At 37.7% G+C, this 17,664-nt stretch overlaps 1 protein-coding gene across 1 annotated transcript in view; it reads left to right on the forward strand.

The window, feature by feature from the left end:
* The first annotated feature begins 407 nt into the window (after positions 1–407).
* The window catches only part of LOC116589195, a 44,899-nt gene continuing 27,642 nt past the window's right edge, over positions 408–17,664 (forward strand). The window contains exons 1-2 of the mRNA XM_032341188.1: positions 408–465; positions 760–880. Coding sequence (XP_032197079.1) covers positions 420–465; positions 760–880 — 167 coding nt within the window. The 5' untranslated portion in view covers positions 408–419. The remainder of the gene's footprint in view (positions 466–759; positions 881–17,664) is intronic.

Here is a 17,664-nt window from a genome sequence, read left to right on the forward strand (position 1 = left end):
ATGATTTCTTGCTCATGTAATTCAATTGTTTAGTAATCCAGGCTCTTTCCATCATGTAGCTCTTCCTTCATGCAGATAGATCCTCAGCATCCTCGTTCAGCCATGACAACATAATTTCTGCTCACTTTCTGTTGGCCAGAACTAGTCATGTGACTATGCTTGGTTGCAAAGGAGTCTGGGAAGTGTATTCTCATTGCATACCCTAGGAAAAAAGGAAAGAGGTTTTGGTGAACACCTAGGAGTCTCCACCACAGTTGGGCAGCTTACTAAATATCCAATTTATTCTTCCTACCACAAAGAGAGGACCCTCAAACTCTTCTGCAAGAGAGACCACCTGGATTCCCATTATGACCTCACAGAGCTCCAAGTCCAGTATCTCAGAGTAATGTAAAATCCTAATTATTTTCACTCTTTTAAAAATGGGTGTCGATACCCAGTGCAGCAGACATAGGCTTCAAACTCCAGGTGAGACACCATGATATCCTTCTTAAGAAGACCTAGAGGTTTCTGAGGAGAGGGGACAAATTGGAAAAGGGCTTGGAGTCCTAGATATGCAACTGGCAGCTTGAAATCATATATCCCTAGACATTTCCATGACCTCAGCTGCAGTCCCACGTTGGGAAGGACCTGGGATGTTAAAACAACATAATCAAAAATGAAAGTGAGAAGAGGGTTGTTGAGTGACTTTCCTCAGGTCACATGGTCAGATAAAACTCTCCCTAATTCTTCACATATCTCTTTCTTTTAATTTCCATCTAGCATCATCACTGACCCTCTGCAGTGATTGCCTAAGATCCAAATCCTCCTTGCTGAGCAGACTAGACACCTTCTCCATAGAACCCTCCATGACAAATAGTGATGCCCTAGAATCCTATGTAATGTAAGCATCTCCATGTGAATTTGTGTGATAGGGGTGGGTCCATGCCTTGCTTTGACCAGAACCTAGCACAGAGCCTATCTATACAGGCATTTCAAAGAGGGGTCAGCAGTTTCTCAAAGGGCAAGTAGAGCTTTACTTTCCCAGATACAGGGGCCTGGAAATATCCTGATCTCATTTCTGCTCCCCAAGTGTTGTGTGACCTTGAGAAATTCCCTTTCCTTCCCTTCTCTGAAAATTGGGGGTTTTCTTTTTGCTTGAAAAATGACAAAATTGGACACAATCAATTTGGTAATATCTTTCAACTAGACTATACCATGACCCTGTAATTAGATATGGCTGACTCTTTAAAATGGGTTGCTAATTGCTATTCTTTCTTTGTAACTTTTACACCAGGAGTCTGGAAGTCTCTCTTCAAAATCGTATAGGTTTTAGCTAATTATAGAGCCATACCATTGCACATGATTCTTTCTGAATACTACTCATAACACAAACACATACTTTTTCACTCTTTCTCTCTCTCTCATGCACACACATGCACACAAAGACAACCACAATCCCACTGTTTTCTCTAGAACAGAAAGGAAGCCTTGTCTAGGCTTCCTTACGATTTTTTACAAAACACCCTGAACCTCCATGGAAAAGAAATAACATTCTATTAAGTACCTATTATATATCAGGCACTTTTCATTTACCCCTTTTAATCCTCATAGTTTTTGACAACATCTTATATCTTTCTCACTCTACATATGAGGATATTGGGACTCAAAGAAGTTAAAAATGTATTTGTTACCACCATTTGAGTTAAAAGCCAGAATCAACCCCAGGTCTATTTGATTTCGTAGTCCTGCCACCTCCAGGCAATTTATGTTAGAAGGGTCCTGAAGTCTCTCTGTCATTGTGCATATTGTGTATAATGACAAAGACAATTATCTTTCAAAAACACTTTGGCTCTCCTTGTTCTTCGTTCAGTTTAAACAATCCTTTAATCCCACAGACATTGCAGCAACACCGTGAGCCCTCATGAGGTTACACAGGCAGAGTTTGAACACGTTTTCCTTCTGGATTTGGAGGTATCAGTGAGATCCCTATGAGAACAAAAGCCTACTTTATAAGCCTGGTCACCACATAGTTTTCTGTTGGCCAGTGCTATGGAAACAGAACTCATCTGATAGATCATCTCTTGTTGCACATATTGTTGTGGATTTGATAACTGAGAGAGTGTGGCTCAGATAAACATGTTGCTTAGTATTAAGAGAGCTTTACTGTTTTCACCAGGAAGGGAAAAATGAAACTATGGGAAATACTTGATTGAGAGTAGGAATTGAAGTCAAGACATGGAAATAAATGCCCCTGGTTTTACAAAGATCCCTTGCCGCCCACTGTGAATTAGCGACCATTTGTTTATTTTGCCTTCAAGGCAAGAGTAGCAAATGGATTCCTCAAATGGATTCAAATGAATTCCTCTGGTTTGGCAGAAAACTATACTAAAAGCCAAAGTGAAGCTCTTATTTATACCAATATATTTATATTCTGAGGCAATGTGTATATCTGGTAAGGATTACTTAAACTCCCATAAATTCCTTTTCATAAATATAAACATAATTTTCTTTATGGGAAAACAATGCACATTTATTAAATATAGCTTTATACATAGAAAATGGAATATAAAAGCAACAGCAAAACTTTCCATGGCCCCTGCCTCCAGTCATAATGACATTTTGATTTGCTTTTTTCTATTTTTTCTTCTCTAATATGTGAAAAAATTTTTAAAATACAGTATTTCTACTTTTACTATAGATATATAATCACTAGATTTTTTTCACATGCTATTGTATAATAAACATGCTCCCATGCTTTTACTTATTTGGCAAACATTTTAAACAAAATGGCAAACAAAAATACGAGTATCTTATATGAATTTAGTATATATAATAGTTTTTTAAGACTTACTATTTTTTAGTAGATTTTTTAAAAATTTCTTTTCAGTGTAACAGAATTCATTGTTTATGCACCACACCCAGTGCTCCATGCAATCTGTGCCCTCCGTAATACCCACCACCTGGCTCCCCCAACCTCCCACTCCCCGCCCCTTCAAAACCTTCAGGTTGTTTTTCAGAGTCCATAGTCTCTCATGGTTCACCTCCCCTTCCAATTTCCCTCAACTCCCTTCTCCTCTCCATCTCCCCATGTCCTCCATGTTATTTGTTATGCTCCACAAATAAGTGAAACCATATGATAATTGACTCTCTCTGCTTGGCTTATTTCACTCAGCATAATCTCTTCCAGTCGCGTCCATGTTGATGCAAAAAGTTGGGTATTCATCTTTTCTGATGGAGGCATAATACTCCATTGTGTATATGGACCACATCTTCCTTATCCATTCGTCCATTGAAGGGCATCTTGGTTCTTTCCCCAGTTTGGCAACCGTGGCCATTGCTGCTATAAACATTGGGGTACAGATGGCCCTTCTTTCCACTACATCTATATCTTTGGGGTAAATACCCAGTAGTGTAATTGCAGGGTCATAAGGAAGTTTTATTTTTAATTTCCTGAGGAATCTCCACACTGTTTTCCAAAGTGGCTGCACCAACTTGCATTCCCACCAACAGTGTAAGAGCATTCCCCTCCCTCCACATCCTCTCCAGCACACGTTGTTTCCTGTCTTGCTAATTTTGGCCATTCTAACTGGTGTAAGGTGGTCTCTCAATGTGGTTTTAATTAGAATCTCCCTGATGGCTAGTGATAATGAACATTTTTTCATGTGTCTGATAGCCATTTGTATGTCTTCATTGGAGAAGTGTCTGTTCATATCTTCTGCCCATTTTTTGACATGATTATCTGTTTTGTGTGTGTTGATAAAACTTATTTTTTAAAACTTTGTATTGAGATACGATTTTTATGCAGGTAAAGTCATCCTATTTAGTAAACAGTTCTGTGTTTTGATAAATTTATGCTTGAAAACTACATGGCCATCACTGCAGTCAATATGGAGAATCAGTCCATCACCAAATTCTTCCTTTCTGTAGTCAACCTTTCTCGTACTCCCAGCCCCTGCAAACCACTGATCTGTGTTTTGTCTCTATAGTTTTGCGTGTTCCAGAATGTCATGGAAATGGAATCATACAGCATTTAGGCTTTGAGTCTGGCTTCTTTAGCTTAGTCTAATAAAGAATTTCAGATTCGTCCTCATTGTTACATTAATATTATTTTCTTTTCATTGGTGGCTGGTACTCCAATGCATGGCTATTTATTCCTCAGGTGGAGGACATCTGAGTTGTTTCCAGTCTGGGGAGATCATGAATAAAGCTGCTATAAACATTTGTGTTCAGGTTGTTGTGTAAACATAAGTGTCCATAACTCTTGGGTCATATGGCAAGTGTGTGTTTATAAGAAACTATAAATCTGTTTTCCAAAGTGTCTGTACCATTTTGCATTCCCACTTGCAAAGTGAGGAGTTCTGTTTCTTCACCATCACTTGGTGTCATCAATTTTTTTTTCATTTTAATCATTTTAATAGGTGTGTAATGGTTATCTCATCATGATTTTAATTTTCATTTCTCTAATGACTAATGATATTGACTACCTTTCTGTGTAGCATATTTAAGTTTAGCAAGTATAATGTCATTATAATCTTTTCTAGTTTTTAAAAATTTGAATTTTTAAAAATTTAAGTACTATCAATAGTGATGTAAGACATATCTTTCCTTATAAATGGACCCAAAGAGATAAACTTTAGCATTCTTTTTTTAAAGTATTTATTTATTTAAGTAATCTCTACAGACAACATGGGCTCAAACTCAAACCCAAGATCAAGAGTTTCATGCTCCTCCCACTGAGCCAGCCAGGTGTCCCTAAATTTTAAACATTTAGGGGCATTCTTGATGACACTATCCAAGTTTAATCCAAATTAATTTTATCAAATTTTATACCCATTAAAATATATAGGAAGAGCTGAGTGATAGTTTCAACACATTTAAAACATCTTTAACAGCTTTTTAAGAGATAATCCACATACCATACAATTCAGCCATTTAAAGTATATAACCTAAAGTTTATTAGTGTATTCACAGAATTGCACATCCATCATCAAATTCAATTTAGAACATTTCCACTACCACAGAAAGAAACCCTATATCCCATTCTTGTCAACCACCTACCCCCCTCAGGCCCCTCAGCTCTAGGCAACCACTAATCTATTTTCTGTCTCTATAGATTTGCCTGTTCTGGGAATTTCACACAAATGTGGTCGTATAATCTTTGGTCTTTTGTGACTGGTTTCTTTCACTTAATGTAATGTTTTCAAGGTTTACCTATATTGTGGCATGTATCAGTATTTCATTTCTATTTACTGCTGAATAATATACCATCATATGGATATCAGATTTAACTTATCCAGTCATCAGCTGATGGACATATGGGTATTCCCATTTTTGAGCTATTAAGGAAAATGCTATGAAAGTTTATGTACAAGTGTTCTTGTGGGCATATGTTATCAATTCTCTTGAGTCTAGGAGTGGAATTACTGGATTTTATTTTAATTCTCTGTTTAAGCACTTGTAGAACTGCCAAGCTATTTTCCAAATTGGCTGTATAGTTTTACATTCATATCAGGAATGATGAGTATTCTAATTTCTCTACAGCCTTGTCAACACTTGTTATTATTTTGGTTTTTTTATTATAACTATCTTTGTGAGTGTGAAGTGATATTTTACAGTGATTTTGATTTGCATTTCTCTGATTTCTCTGATAGCTAATACTGAGTATCTTTCCATGTGTTTATTGATCATTTACATATATTTTTGGAGAAGTGTATATTTAAATGATTTTCCCATTTCTAATTGGTTTTTTTTTAATTGAGTATCAAGAGTCCATTATATATTCCAAATACACGTCCCTTATTAGATATATGACTTGCAAAATTTTCTCCTGTGGGTTGTCTTTTCACTTTTTTGATGACATCCTTTGGAACACAAAAGTTTTTCACTTCAGTGATGTCTGCTTGATTTGCTTTTTTCTATTATTGTTTGTCCTATGTTTCTTCCAAGAGTTTTCTAGTTTTAGGTCTTACATTTAGGTATTTGATCTATTTTGAGTTAATTTTTATATGATGTGAGGTAGGGGGTTCAATTTCATTCTTTTACATGTGGAAAGTAGATTTAATACATTTTCACCTACCTTGAATTTTTGCTAATTTTATCAATTAAAAATGGTATTTCAGTGTACTTTTTAAAAATATGTATTTTGTTTGTAAGAAATCTGTTCCTACTCCAACATTATGAACATATTCTCCTGGTTATATTCTGGAAACTTTGTAGTATTATCTTTTACGTTTAGGTCTGTGTATGTCATGAATGGTATATAGATCTCTGTAGTATAAGGTATAGGTTGAGATTCATTTTTTTCCCATAAAAATATCCAGTCAACTCAGCACTGTTTTTTGAAAAGATGGTCTTTCCCCATTGTTCTGTCATGCCAACTATGTTAAAATCAATGCTCCACACTGGGTATTAAAAGCAAACAATAGAAGGGGAGGTGAACCATGAGAGGCTATGGACTCTGAAAAACAATCTGAGGATTTTGAAGGGGTGGGGGGTGGGAGGTTGGGGTACCAGGTGGTGGGTATTATAGAGGGCATAGATTGCATGGAGCACTGGGTGTGGTGCAAAAATAATGAATACTGTTATGCTGGAAATAAATAAAAAATAAAATTTAAAAAAGCAAACAATGAATCATAGAACACTACATAAAATACTAATAATGTGTTGTATGGTAAATACAGTAAATATTTTTATGATAAATTTAAAAAACACTAAAAAAATCAATGTTCCATATGTATTTGGGTCTGTTTCTGAACTTTTTATTTTGTTCCCCTGGTCTATTTGTCTACCTTGATAGCAGTACTATACCAAATTTATTATTGTAGTGTTACAACAAAATTTGATAGATGATGATTCCTCCAACCTTCTCTTCTTTAAGATATTCATCACCCTTTGAATTTTCATATAAATTTCAGAATAAGTTTAGCAATTTCCAGTTGGAATATGCTTATATTTGGTAACATACTATATTAACAGTTTCTGCTCTAGATTTTTTCCATTTTTTAAATTTCTTTTCAGTGTTCCAAGATTCATTGTTTATGCTCCACACCCAGTGCTCCATGCAATACGTGCCCTCCATAATATCCACCACTGAGCTCACCCAGCCCCTCCCCCACCCCTCCTCTCCAAAACCTTTAGTTTGTTTCTCAGAGTCCACAGTCTCTCATGGTTCATTTTCCCCACTGCTTTCCCCCAACTCACTTCTTTGCTCTATCTCCGAATGTCCTCTGTGTTATTCCTTATGCTCCACAAGTAAGTGAAACCATATGATACTTGACTCTCTCTGCTTGACTTATTTCACTCTTGCTGCAGATTTTTATAGTTTTCCTTTGCTATAATAAAGTTTACCTTACTTTAATAAGTCTTCCTTCCATACCTATTTTTCTAAGCATTTTTTAAAAACACAAACAGATGTTGAATTTTACAAATTATATTCTCCATCTACTGAAATTATCATATTATTTTTCTTCTTCATTCTGTTATATGGTTAACTGTACAGATCATTTTTAGCTGTTAAGCCTATTTTGAATTCCTTGAATAAACCTACATGATCATATTCTAATAAACTTTTTATGTATTTCTCAATTCAGTTTGGCAATTTTATTAATATTTGATGGATTTTTTAAATTTCTGGATTTAGGTTGTTAACATTTTAAATCTCTTGCAATTTTTCTTTCCCTTAGTGAATTTTTCAGGTTTTGTTATCAAGGTTATGTTAGCTTTATAAAATGAGTTAAGAAGTATTCTCTGTTTGTCAATATTCTAGAAGAGTTCCAATAATTTAGTAGAATAAATCAGTGGAGCCATCTAGATCTGGAGTTCTTTTCTTTTTTTTTTTTTTTTTCTGTTCTTTTCAGTTTTTTAAAATGTAGGCTCCACACCCAGTGCAAAGCCCAAAGTGGGGCTTGAACTCCACAACCCTGAGATCAAAATCCAAGCTGAAATCAACAGTCAAATGCTTAACTGACTGAACCACTCAGGAGCTCCTGGAGTTCTTACTGAAAATGTTTTTAATTGCATATTTAACTTTTAACATTTAACATTACATCTATGGGCCAATTTTATTTTTCTTTGGATCAGTTTGTAACTTGTTTTTTCTAAGGATTAATTAATTTCATGTATATTTTCAAACTTATTGGCATGGAGTTATTCTTAATATTACCTTAATATCTGTAATGATATTCTTATTTATTTTTAATATGGGTTATTCATGTTATCTTCCTCTTCCTTTCTTTCTCTCTCTCTCTTTCTCTTTCAGTCTTGCCAGGGTTTGACAATTCTATTTTTTTAAAGATTTTTATTTATTCGTTTGTCAGAGACAGAACACAAGCAGGAGGAGCCCTAAGCGGAGGGACAAGCTGCGGGGCAAGGAGCCCAATATGGCACTCTATCACACGACCTGGGGATCATGATTTGAACTGAAGGCAGACACTTAACTGACTAAACCACTAGGGGGTCCCAAGAGTTTGACAATTTTATTCATCTTTAAAAAAAAAAAAAAAAACTCTTTTGGTACAGTAGATTCTCTATATTTTGAAATTCTTCTGTTTCATTAATTTATTCCCTTTATGATTTCTTTTTTCTATTTTGTTTGAGTTTCATTCTCTCTTCTAACTTCTTTGATTATTGGCCTTTATGACTTTATAATATATCCATTATATTTACTTAAAGCCATAAATTTTCTTTTAAGCTCAGCTTTAGCTTCAAAGTCCAATGATTGATTTTTAGCAAATCATTAATATCTATTTGAAAATGATATGTTTTTAAAATTTCCATTATTTCTTCTTTGACCCAAGCATGTGTGATTCTTTTTAGGGTGGTTGTTGTTACAGATTTCTAGTTTAATTACACTCTTAATGATTTTGATCCTTTCAAATACCCATTGCTTTATGGCTTATGATTTTTGAAAATCTTCTCTTTGATTCAAATAGAGTAAATATTCTGCTATTGTTTATATAGTGTTCTAATATACATGAATTAGACCAAGTTTGTTAATCATACTGAAATCTTCTATATACGTTCTTTAAATCAAGAAAAGTTTTGGGAAGGACAGAAGAGGACATCTTGGGTCTTGGCTTAGCACTCTTGCTTCTTAATAGAACCTAGCCAAATGGGACAAGAGCATAGATACATGAACGGATTGATGTCCATGGGCAAGTTTCATCTAGAAATGGTGTCCCATTGCAGGTATTTCTAAAACACCTTCACACCTTCCCCCCGAGAGAGATGATTTTATCCCACCTTCCTAGATGGATCCCTTCTGTTAGTCTCATAGGGTGAGGGGATTTTGGAAGGATGAGAGAAGAGCTTAGCCCTGAGAACTAGGCCTGGGTTATACAGTGGGTAGAATATGGCAGAGCAATCCTTTGTGTGAGGGAAGCCAGACTACTGAAGACATGAGCTTCAATTTTCAAGATTTTAATTTTTAAGATATATCAATTCTGTGTTCTGTTTTTATTAACTGTAGCTTTAAGATCTTTCGGAAGGACTATAGGTATTTTGCTCCGCTAGTCTGGTCTCCTGCCTCCTTCTTCCCTTTTACAACCAGCTCCCATCACACACACACACACACACACACACACACACACACACACACACACTCAAGCTGGTGTCAGGATATGCTGAAGCCTCCTAGACTCACACTGCTAGAATAAATGAGGCAGAAGAAAGAATTAGTGATACAGAAGACCAAATGACAGAGAATAAAGAAGCTGAGCAAAAGAGGGACAAACAGCTACTGGACCACGAGGGGAGAATTCAAGGGATAAGTGACACCATAAGATGAAACAACATTAGAATAATTGGGATTCCAGAAGAAGAAGAAAGAGAGAGGGGAGCAGAAGGTATACTTGAGAGTATTATTGGGGAGAATTTCCCCAATATGACAAAGGGAACGAGCATCAAAATTCAGGAGGTTCAGAGAACGCCCCTCAAAATCAATAAGAATAGGCCCACACCCCGTCACCTAATAGTAAAATTTACAAGTCTTAGTGACAAAGAGAAAATCCTGAAAGCAGCCCGGGAAAAGAAGTCTGTAACATACAATGGTAAAAATATTAGATTGGCAGCAGACTTATCCACAGAGACCTGGCAGGCCAGAAAGAGCTCGCATGATATATTCAGAGCACTAAATGAGGAAAACATGCAGCCAAGAATACTATATCCAGTTAGGCTATCATTGAAAATAGGAGGAGAGATTAAAAGCTTCCAGGACAAACAAAAACTGAAAGAATTTGAAAACACCAAACCAGCTCTACAGGAAATATTGAAAGGGGTCCTTTAAGCAAAGAGAGAGCCTACAAGTGGTAGATCAGAAAGGAACAGAGAAAATATATAGTAACAGTCGCCTTACAGGCAATACAATGGCACTAAGTTCATATCTCTCAATAGTTACCCTGAATGTTAATGGGCTAAATGCCCCAGTCAAAAGACACAGGGTATCAGAATGGATAAAAAAACAAAACCCATCTATATGTTGCCTCCAAGAAACTCATTTTAAGCCCGAAGACACCTCTAGATTTAAAGTGAGTGGGTGGAAAAGAATTTACCATGCTAAAGGACATCAGAAGAAAGCAGGAGTGGCAATCCTTATATCAGATCAAATAGATTTTAAGCCAAAGACTATAATAAGAGATGAGGAAGGACACTATATCATACTCAAAGAGTCTGTCCAACAAGAAGATCTAACAAATTTAAATATCTATGCCCCCAACATGGGAGCAGCCAACTATATAAACCAATTAATAACAAAATCAAAGAAACACATCAACAATAATACAATAATAGTAGGGGACTTTAACACTCCCCTCACTGAAATGGACAGATCATCCAAGCAAAAGATCAGCAAGGAAATAAAGGCCTTAAATGACACACTGGACCAGATGGACATCACAGATATATTCAGAACATTTCATCCCAAAGCAACAGAATACACATTCTTCTCTAGTGCACATGGAACATTCTCCAGAATAGATCACATCCTCGGTCCTAAATCAGGACTCAACCGGTATCAAAAGATTGGGATCATTCCCTGCATATTTTCAGACCACAATGCTTTGAAACTAGAACTCAACCACAAGAGGAAGTTTGGAAAGAACCCAAATACATGGAGACTAAACAACATCCTTCTAAAGAATGAATGGGTCAACCGGGAAATTAAAGAAGAATTGAAAAAAATCATGGAAACAAATGATAATGAAAACACAATGGTTCAAAATCTGTGGGACACAACAAAGGCAGTCCTGAGAGGAAAATATATAGTAGTACAAGCCTTTCTCAAGAAACAAGAAAGGTCTCAGGTACACAACCTAACCCTACATGTAAAGGAGCTGGAGAAAGAACAAGAAAGAAACCCTAAGCCCAGCAGGAGAAGAGAAATCATAAAGATCAGAGCAGAAATCAATGAAATAGAAACCAAAAAATCAATAGAACAAATCAACGAAACTAGGAGCTGGTTCTTTGAAAGAATTAATAAAATTGATAAACCCTGGCCAGACTTAAAAAGAAAAGAGAAAGGACCCAAATAAATAAAATCATGAATGAAAGAGGAGAGGTCACAACTAACACCAAAGAAATACAAACTATTATAAGAACATACGATGAGCAACTCTACGCCAAAATTTGACAATCTGGAAGAAATGGATGCATTCCTAGAAACATACAAACTACCACAACTGAGCCAGGAAGAAATAGAAAGCCTGAACAGACCCATAACTAGTAAGGAGATTGAAACAGTCATTAAAAATCTCCAAACAAACAAAAGCCCAGGGCCAGACGGCTTCCCGGGGGAATTCTACCAAACATTTAAAGAAGAACTAATTCCTACTCTCCTGAAACTGTTCCAAAAAATAATAATGGAAGGAAAACTTCCAAACTCATTTTATGAGGCCAGCATCACCTTGATCCCAAAACCAGACAAGGATCCTATCAAAAAAGAGAGCTATAGACCAATATCCTTGATGAACACAGATGCGAAAATTCTCACCAAAATACTAGCCAATAGGATTCAACAGTACATTGAAAGGATTATTCACCACGATCAAGTGGGATTTATTCCAGGGCTGCAAGGTTGGTTCAACATCCGCAAATCAGTCAATGTGATACAACACATCAATAAAAGAAAGAACAAGAACCATATGATACTCTCCATAGATGCTGAAAAAGATTTGACAGAGTACAGCATCCCTTCCTGATCAAAACTCTTCAAAGTGTAGGGATAGAGGGCACATACCTCAATATCATCAAAGCCGTCTATGAAAAACACACCGCAAATATCATTCTCAATGGAGAAAAACTGAAAGCTTTTCTGCTAAGGTCAGGAACACGGCAGAGATGTCCATTATCACCACTGCTATTCAACATAGTACTAGAAGTCCTAGCCTCAGCGATCAGACAACAAAAGGAAATTAAAGGCATCCAAATTGGCAAAGAAGAAGTCAAATTATCACTCTTCACAGATGATATGATACTATATGTGGAAAACCCAAAAGACTCCACTCCAAAACTGCTAGAACTTGTACAGGAATTCAGTAAAGTGTCAGGATATAAAATCAATGCACAGAAATCAGTTGCATTTCTCTACACCAACAACAAGACAGAAGAAAGAGAAATTAAGGAGTCAATCCCATTTACAATTGCACCCCAAACCATAAGATACCTAGGAATAAACCTAACCAAAGAGGCACAGAATCTACACTCAGAAAACTATAAAGTACTCATGAAAGAAATTGAGGAAGACACAAAGAAATGGAAAAATGTTCCATGCTCCTGGATTGGAAGAATAAATATTGTGAAAATGTCTATGCTACCTAAAGCAATCTACACATTTAAAGCAATTCCTATCAAAGTACCATCCATCTTTTTCAAAGAAATGGAACAAATAATTCTAAAATTTATATGGAACCAGAAAAGACCTCGAATAGCCAAAGGGATATTGAAAAAGAAAGCCAACGTTGGTGGCATCACAATTCCGGACTTCAAGCTCTATTACAAAGCTGTCATCATCAAGACAGCATGGTACCGGCACAAAAACAGACACATAGATCAATGGAACAGAATAGAGAGCCCAGAAATAGACCCTCAACTCTATAGTCAACTAATCTTCGACAAAGCAGGAAAGAATGTCCAATGGAAAAAAGACAGCCTCTTCAATAAATGGTGTTGGGAAAATTGGACAGCCACATGCAGAAAAATGAAATTGGACCATTTCCTTACACCACACACAAGAATAGAGTCAAAATGGATGAAGGACCTCATTGTGAGAAAGGAATCCATCAAAATCCTTAAGGAGAACACAGGCAGCAACCTCTTTGACCTCAGCCGCAGTAACATCTTCCTAGGAACATCGCCAAAGGCAAAGGAAGCAAGGGCAAAAATGAACTATTGGGATTTCATCAAGATCAAAAGCTTTTTCACAGCAAAGGAAACAGTTAAGAAAATCAAAAGACAACTGACAGAATGGGAGAAGATATTTGCCAACGACATATCAGATAAAGGACTAGTGTCCAGAATCTATAAAGAACTTAGCAAACTCAACACCCAAATAACAAATAATCCAATCAAGAAATGGGCAGAGGACATGAACAGACATTTCTGCAAAGAAGACATCCAGATGGCCAACAGACACATGAAAATGTGCTCCATATCACTCGGCATCAGGGAAATACAAATAAAAACCACAGTGAGATATCACCTCACACCAGTCAGAATGGCTAAAATCAACAAGTCAGGAAATGACAGATGCTGGCGAGGATGTGGAGACAGGGAAACCCTCCTACACTGTTGGTGGGAATGCAAGCTGGTGCAGCCACTCTGGAAAACAGCATGGAGGTTCCTCAAAATGTTGAAAATTGAACTGCCCTATGACCCAGCAATTGCACTACTGGGTATTTACCCTAAAGATACAAACGTAGTGATCCAAAGGGGCACGTGCACCCGAATGTTTATAGCAGCAATGTCCACAATAGCCAAACTATGGAAAGAATGTAGATGTCCATCAACAGATGAATGGATCAAGAAGATGTGGTATATATAGACAATGGAATACTATGCAGCCATCAAAAGAAATGAAATCTTGCCATTTGCGACAACATGGATGGAACTAGAGCGTATCATGCTTAGCGAAATAAGTCCAGCAGAGAAAGACAACTGTCATATGATCTCCCTGATATGAGGTAGTGGTGTAGCAACATGGGAGCTTAAGTGGGTAGGAGAAGAATCAATGAAACAAGATGGGATTGGGAGGGAGACAAACCATAAGTGACTCTTAATCTCACAAAACAAACTGAGGGTTGCTGGGGGGGAGGGGGGTTGGGAGAAGGAGGGTGGGGTTACGGACATTGGGGAGGGTATGTGCTTTGGTGAGTGCTGTGAAGTGTGTAAACTTGGCGATTCACAGACCTGTGCCCCTGGGGATAAAAATATATGTTTATAAAAAATAAAAAATTATATAAAAAAAAGGATGAAGCCTCCTAGAATTTCAGCTGTTATGAGGAATGGAGAGTTACCTTTGGGGTAAACACTACAAAGAAGAAATCCAGAGATGCTGTGTTTCTCTATATTTGTAGGACAGGATAAACCCTCTCATGACCCTACAAGTGAGGAGGACTATCTTGGCCACAGTTTAGAGTATAGGCAGCTGTCTATTTGCAAAAATTCTGCCCACTGTGGCCCAAAGGTCTTACATGGAAAATATCTGTCCATGCATATGTTCTTCAAAATCTTCTTTGCATAAACACACACACTCCTGGAAATTTGGGGGAAAAAAGGTAATCATTTTTGAAGTTAGGCCAAGGCATCAAGCACTTCTTCCCAATCCAGGGAAAAAAAAAGGGGGGGTGGAGGGCTCTTCTGGGATGATATCACTCTCTCCCTCTGTGGGCTTCAAACCACTGAAGTCTTCTCCAGTTGCATGTGATATTCCAGCGACTACCCTGAAACTGCTCCAGTTCCCTTGTTTTGGCTGTCCTATCATTATTTGACCAACAATCACATTTCTAGAGATCTTTTCCAACAATACACTGGAAATTTTGAAATAACCCAGTAGTTGTAGAGTTGATAGAAAAATCTTTAACTAGGATTAATTTTACCATGATTTTATGTACCAAGCTCCAGGCATATTCTAGGTACTCAAGAAGGAGAAGGTATTATCCTCTGGGCAAGATTAGAGAATAGGAAAGTTTTAGAAATACGCAATTCAGAAGTAAAATAAAGACAAAACTATGAAGCTTAAAACCTCCTCTGAAATTCTTCCTCCTCTTCCCTTAATCCTTAACTATCTTCCTTGGAATGCCCCTTCCAGCACTGTTTAGCCACTACCATTGCATTTTGAATAGCCATATTGATTCTTCCTTCCCTTTACGAATGAAATCCTCCAGGATCTGTTGACAGAGCAAAGCACGTGCTCTCCTTCTTTCAAGCCCTCTTCAAAAGCAGTGCACTGCATCAGCTCTCTATGCCTTGGTGTGCAGAGAAAGCAACTGGAGGATGCTGTGGGGCTTTGTGGATTACATGTCTATTCCTGGCCAGTGTGGGCAAACCAGGGACAGTTGGAATTGACTTGGGGTCAGGACTTGGCGAAATATGAAGAATCTCTCTTGCTCTCTTTTTTTCCCCCCATGGTAAAGAAAGGGAGTAGGAGGAAATTCAGAGCTTTTTATACTTATCTTTTCCTTTATACATGCATTGTGCCTCACACACTCTCTCTGGTGGCCGCTGCCAGCTCTTGCTGAGATCATGCCCAGGAGACTGGATGCCACTTCCTCATCTTCAGTGCTTGTGACTCAGCCAGAGCCCAGACATGTAGAAAGTGGCACATGGCCCAGTGACATTATTGTGAGGATCAACCCTGGTGGCCTGATGCCTCCCTCTGCATGTTCGTTAGAAACTGCATGTCTGCTGAGAGTTTGAAGAGAAGGAGGCCACCTTTACACTTGAGTACCCTCACAGGCTCAGAGCACTCTCCCCCTGGACCTAAGTGCTCAGCAACCCCCAAGACAACCAGTGTGGAGACAGTGGAGGGGAGGCAGGGAATGGGACCACATGGGAAATCAAAGTACATAGTAAGTAGATCTTTTCTGGCCTTCCCTGCCAGGACAGAGGCATTAGAAGAACCTTGGAGACTGTCTTTTCCTTATACTGTGAGAACTACTGGAAGCTCTGGATCTCCCTCCCTCTCTTGTTTCCTTCCTCCATCCCTCCCTCTCTCTTTTCTTCCATTCATTAACATCTTTTTCTCAACATGTCCTATGTTGTAGGCATTGCCTTGGGTATTGGGGATCCAATAATGAACAGGACAGAATCCTTAATTCTCAGACCCATAGTGGAGAAGACAATAAAGAGCCTTTTCTCTCAGGGAGTTAAGTACTGTCCCAGAGGCTGGGGTGCCCATGGTGTCTTGGGAGTACATGGATGAGTGCCTCATGAACAATAGGTGGTAGAGGGTGAAGGTGGAATTGGGAAGGGCTTCTTGAGTGGAATAGAATCTTAAACTGTAAATAAATATTAGCTGAAGTTGAACGTGGACAGACTTCAAGGTGCTCGTGCCACTCAGCTTCTTCCCCAAATGCTTTCTCAGTTCAAACCTTCCAGAGCTAAGAATAGCATCTCACTTTTGAAGATCCAAAGTGTCTACATTTTACAAACTAAAAAGATGGTTCAGAGCCATGCAGGGCTAATAAAGGCAAATATAGATAAAATGAATCATTATTGATGTTTTAAAGCAATTAATTAAATCAATGAAACCCTCTGGACCTTCAAAGCATTTGCCTCAAGGTTACTATTTAATTCCTTTGGGTGACATTCAACAAATATTTGTTAAGAGTAGTTTCCTTCTAGGTCCTATTCCAGGTAATGGGGATAGAGGAGAGAGTGAAATGGACAAACTCTCTCCCCTAAAAGACCTTATACTTTAGTGGGGAAAGATGGAAAGTAAACAACAGCGCCCCCTTTCTCTCTCGGTCTATATATCACACACAAACATACATGTGCAGTAATAGAGATAGTTAACACAAAATTGAGTAATTCTAAGCTTGTTTTGTCCAACATGGTAACCACTTGTCATAAGAGCGAATTTGAATATACTTTTAAATTAATTAAAATAAAGTAAAAAAATTCAGTTGCTCAGTGTCACTAGCTATTTCAGTTGCTCAATACTGATAGGTGGCTAGCAGTTATTATATTGGACAGTGCAGATATAGAACATTTATAACCACAGAAATTTCCACTGAATGACACTCTTCCTGCTTAGCTATTTGCATGACTAACTTCATATTCCTTTAATATTAAGCCTCTTCAATTTTCTTAGTTGAGGTTCTCCAGAGAAACAGAGCCAATACATTAATATAATGAGAGATTTATCGGGGCACCTGGGTGGCTCAGTGGGTTAAGCCTCAGCCTTCAGCTCAGGTCATGATGTCAGGGTCCTGGGATCAAGCCCTGCATCGGGCTCTCTGCTTAGCAGGGAGCCTGCTTCCCCCTCTCTCTCTGCCTGCCTCTCTGCCTACTTGTGATCTCTCTCTCTGTCAAATAAATAAAATCTTTTTAGAAAAAAGAGAGAGATTTTTTATAAGGAATTGGCTCAGGGGATTGTGGATAATGACAAGTCCCAGGATCTGCAGGCTAAGTCGTAAGCTAAAGACCCAGAAGAGCTAGTGGTATGAGTTTGAAGGCCTAAAAACCAGGAAGGCC

Source organism: Mustela erminea, chromosome 1 (genome assembly GCF_009829155.1).
Source record: "Mustela erminea isolate mMusErm1 chromosome 1, mMusErm1.Pri, whole genome shotgun sequence".
In the NCBI taxonomy this organism is placed as follows: domain Eukaryota; kingdom Metazoa; phylum Chordata; class Mammalia; order Carnivora; family Mustelidae; genus Mustela; species Mustela erminea.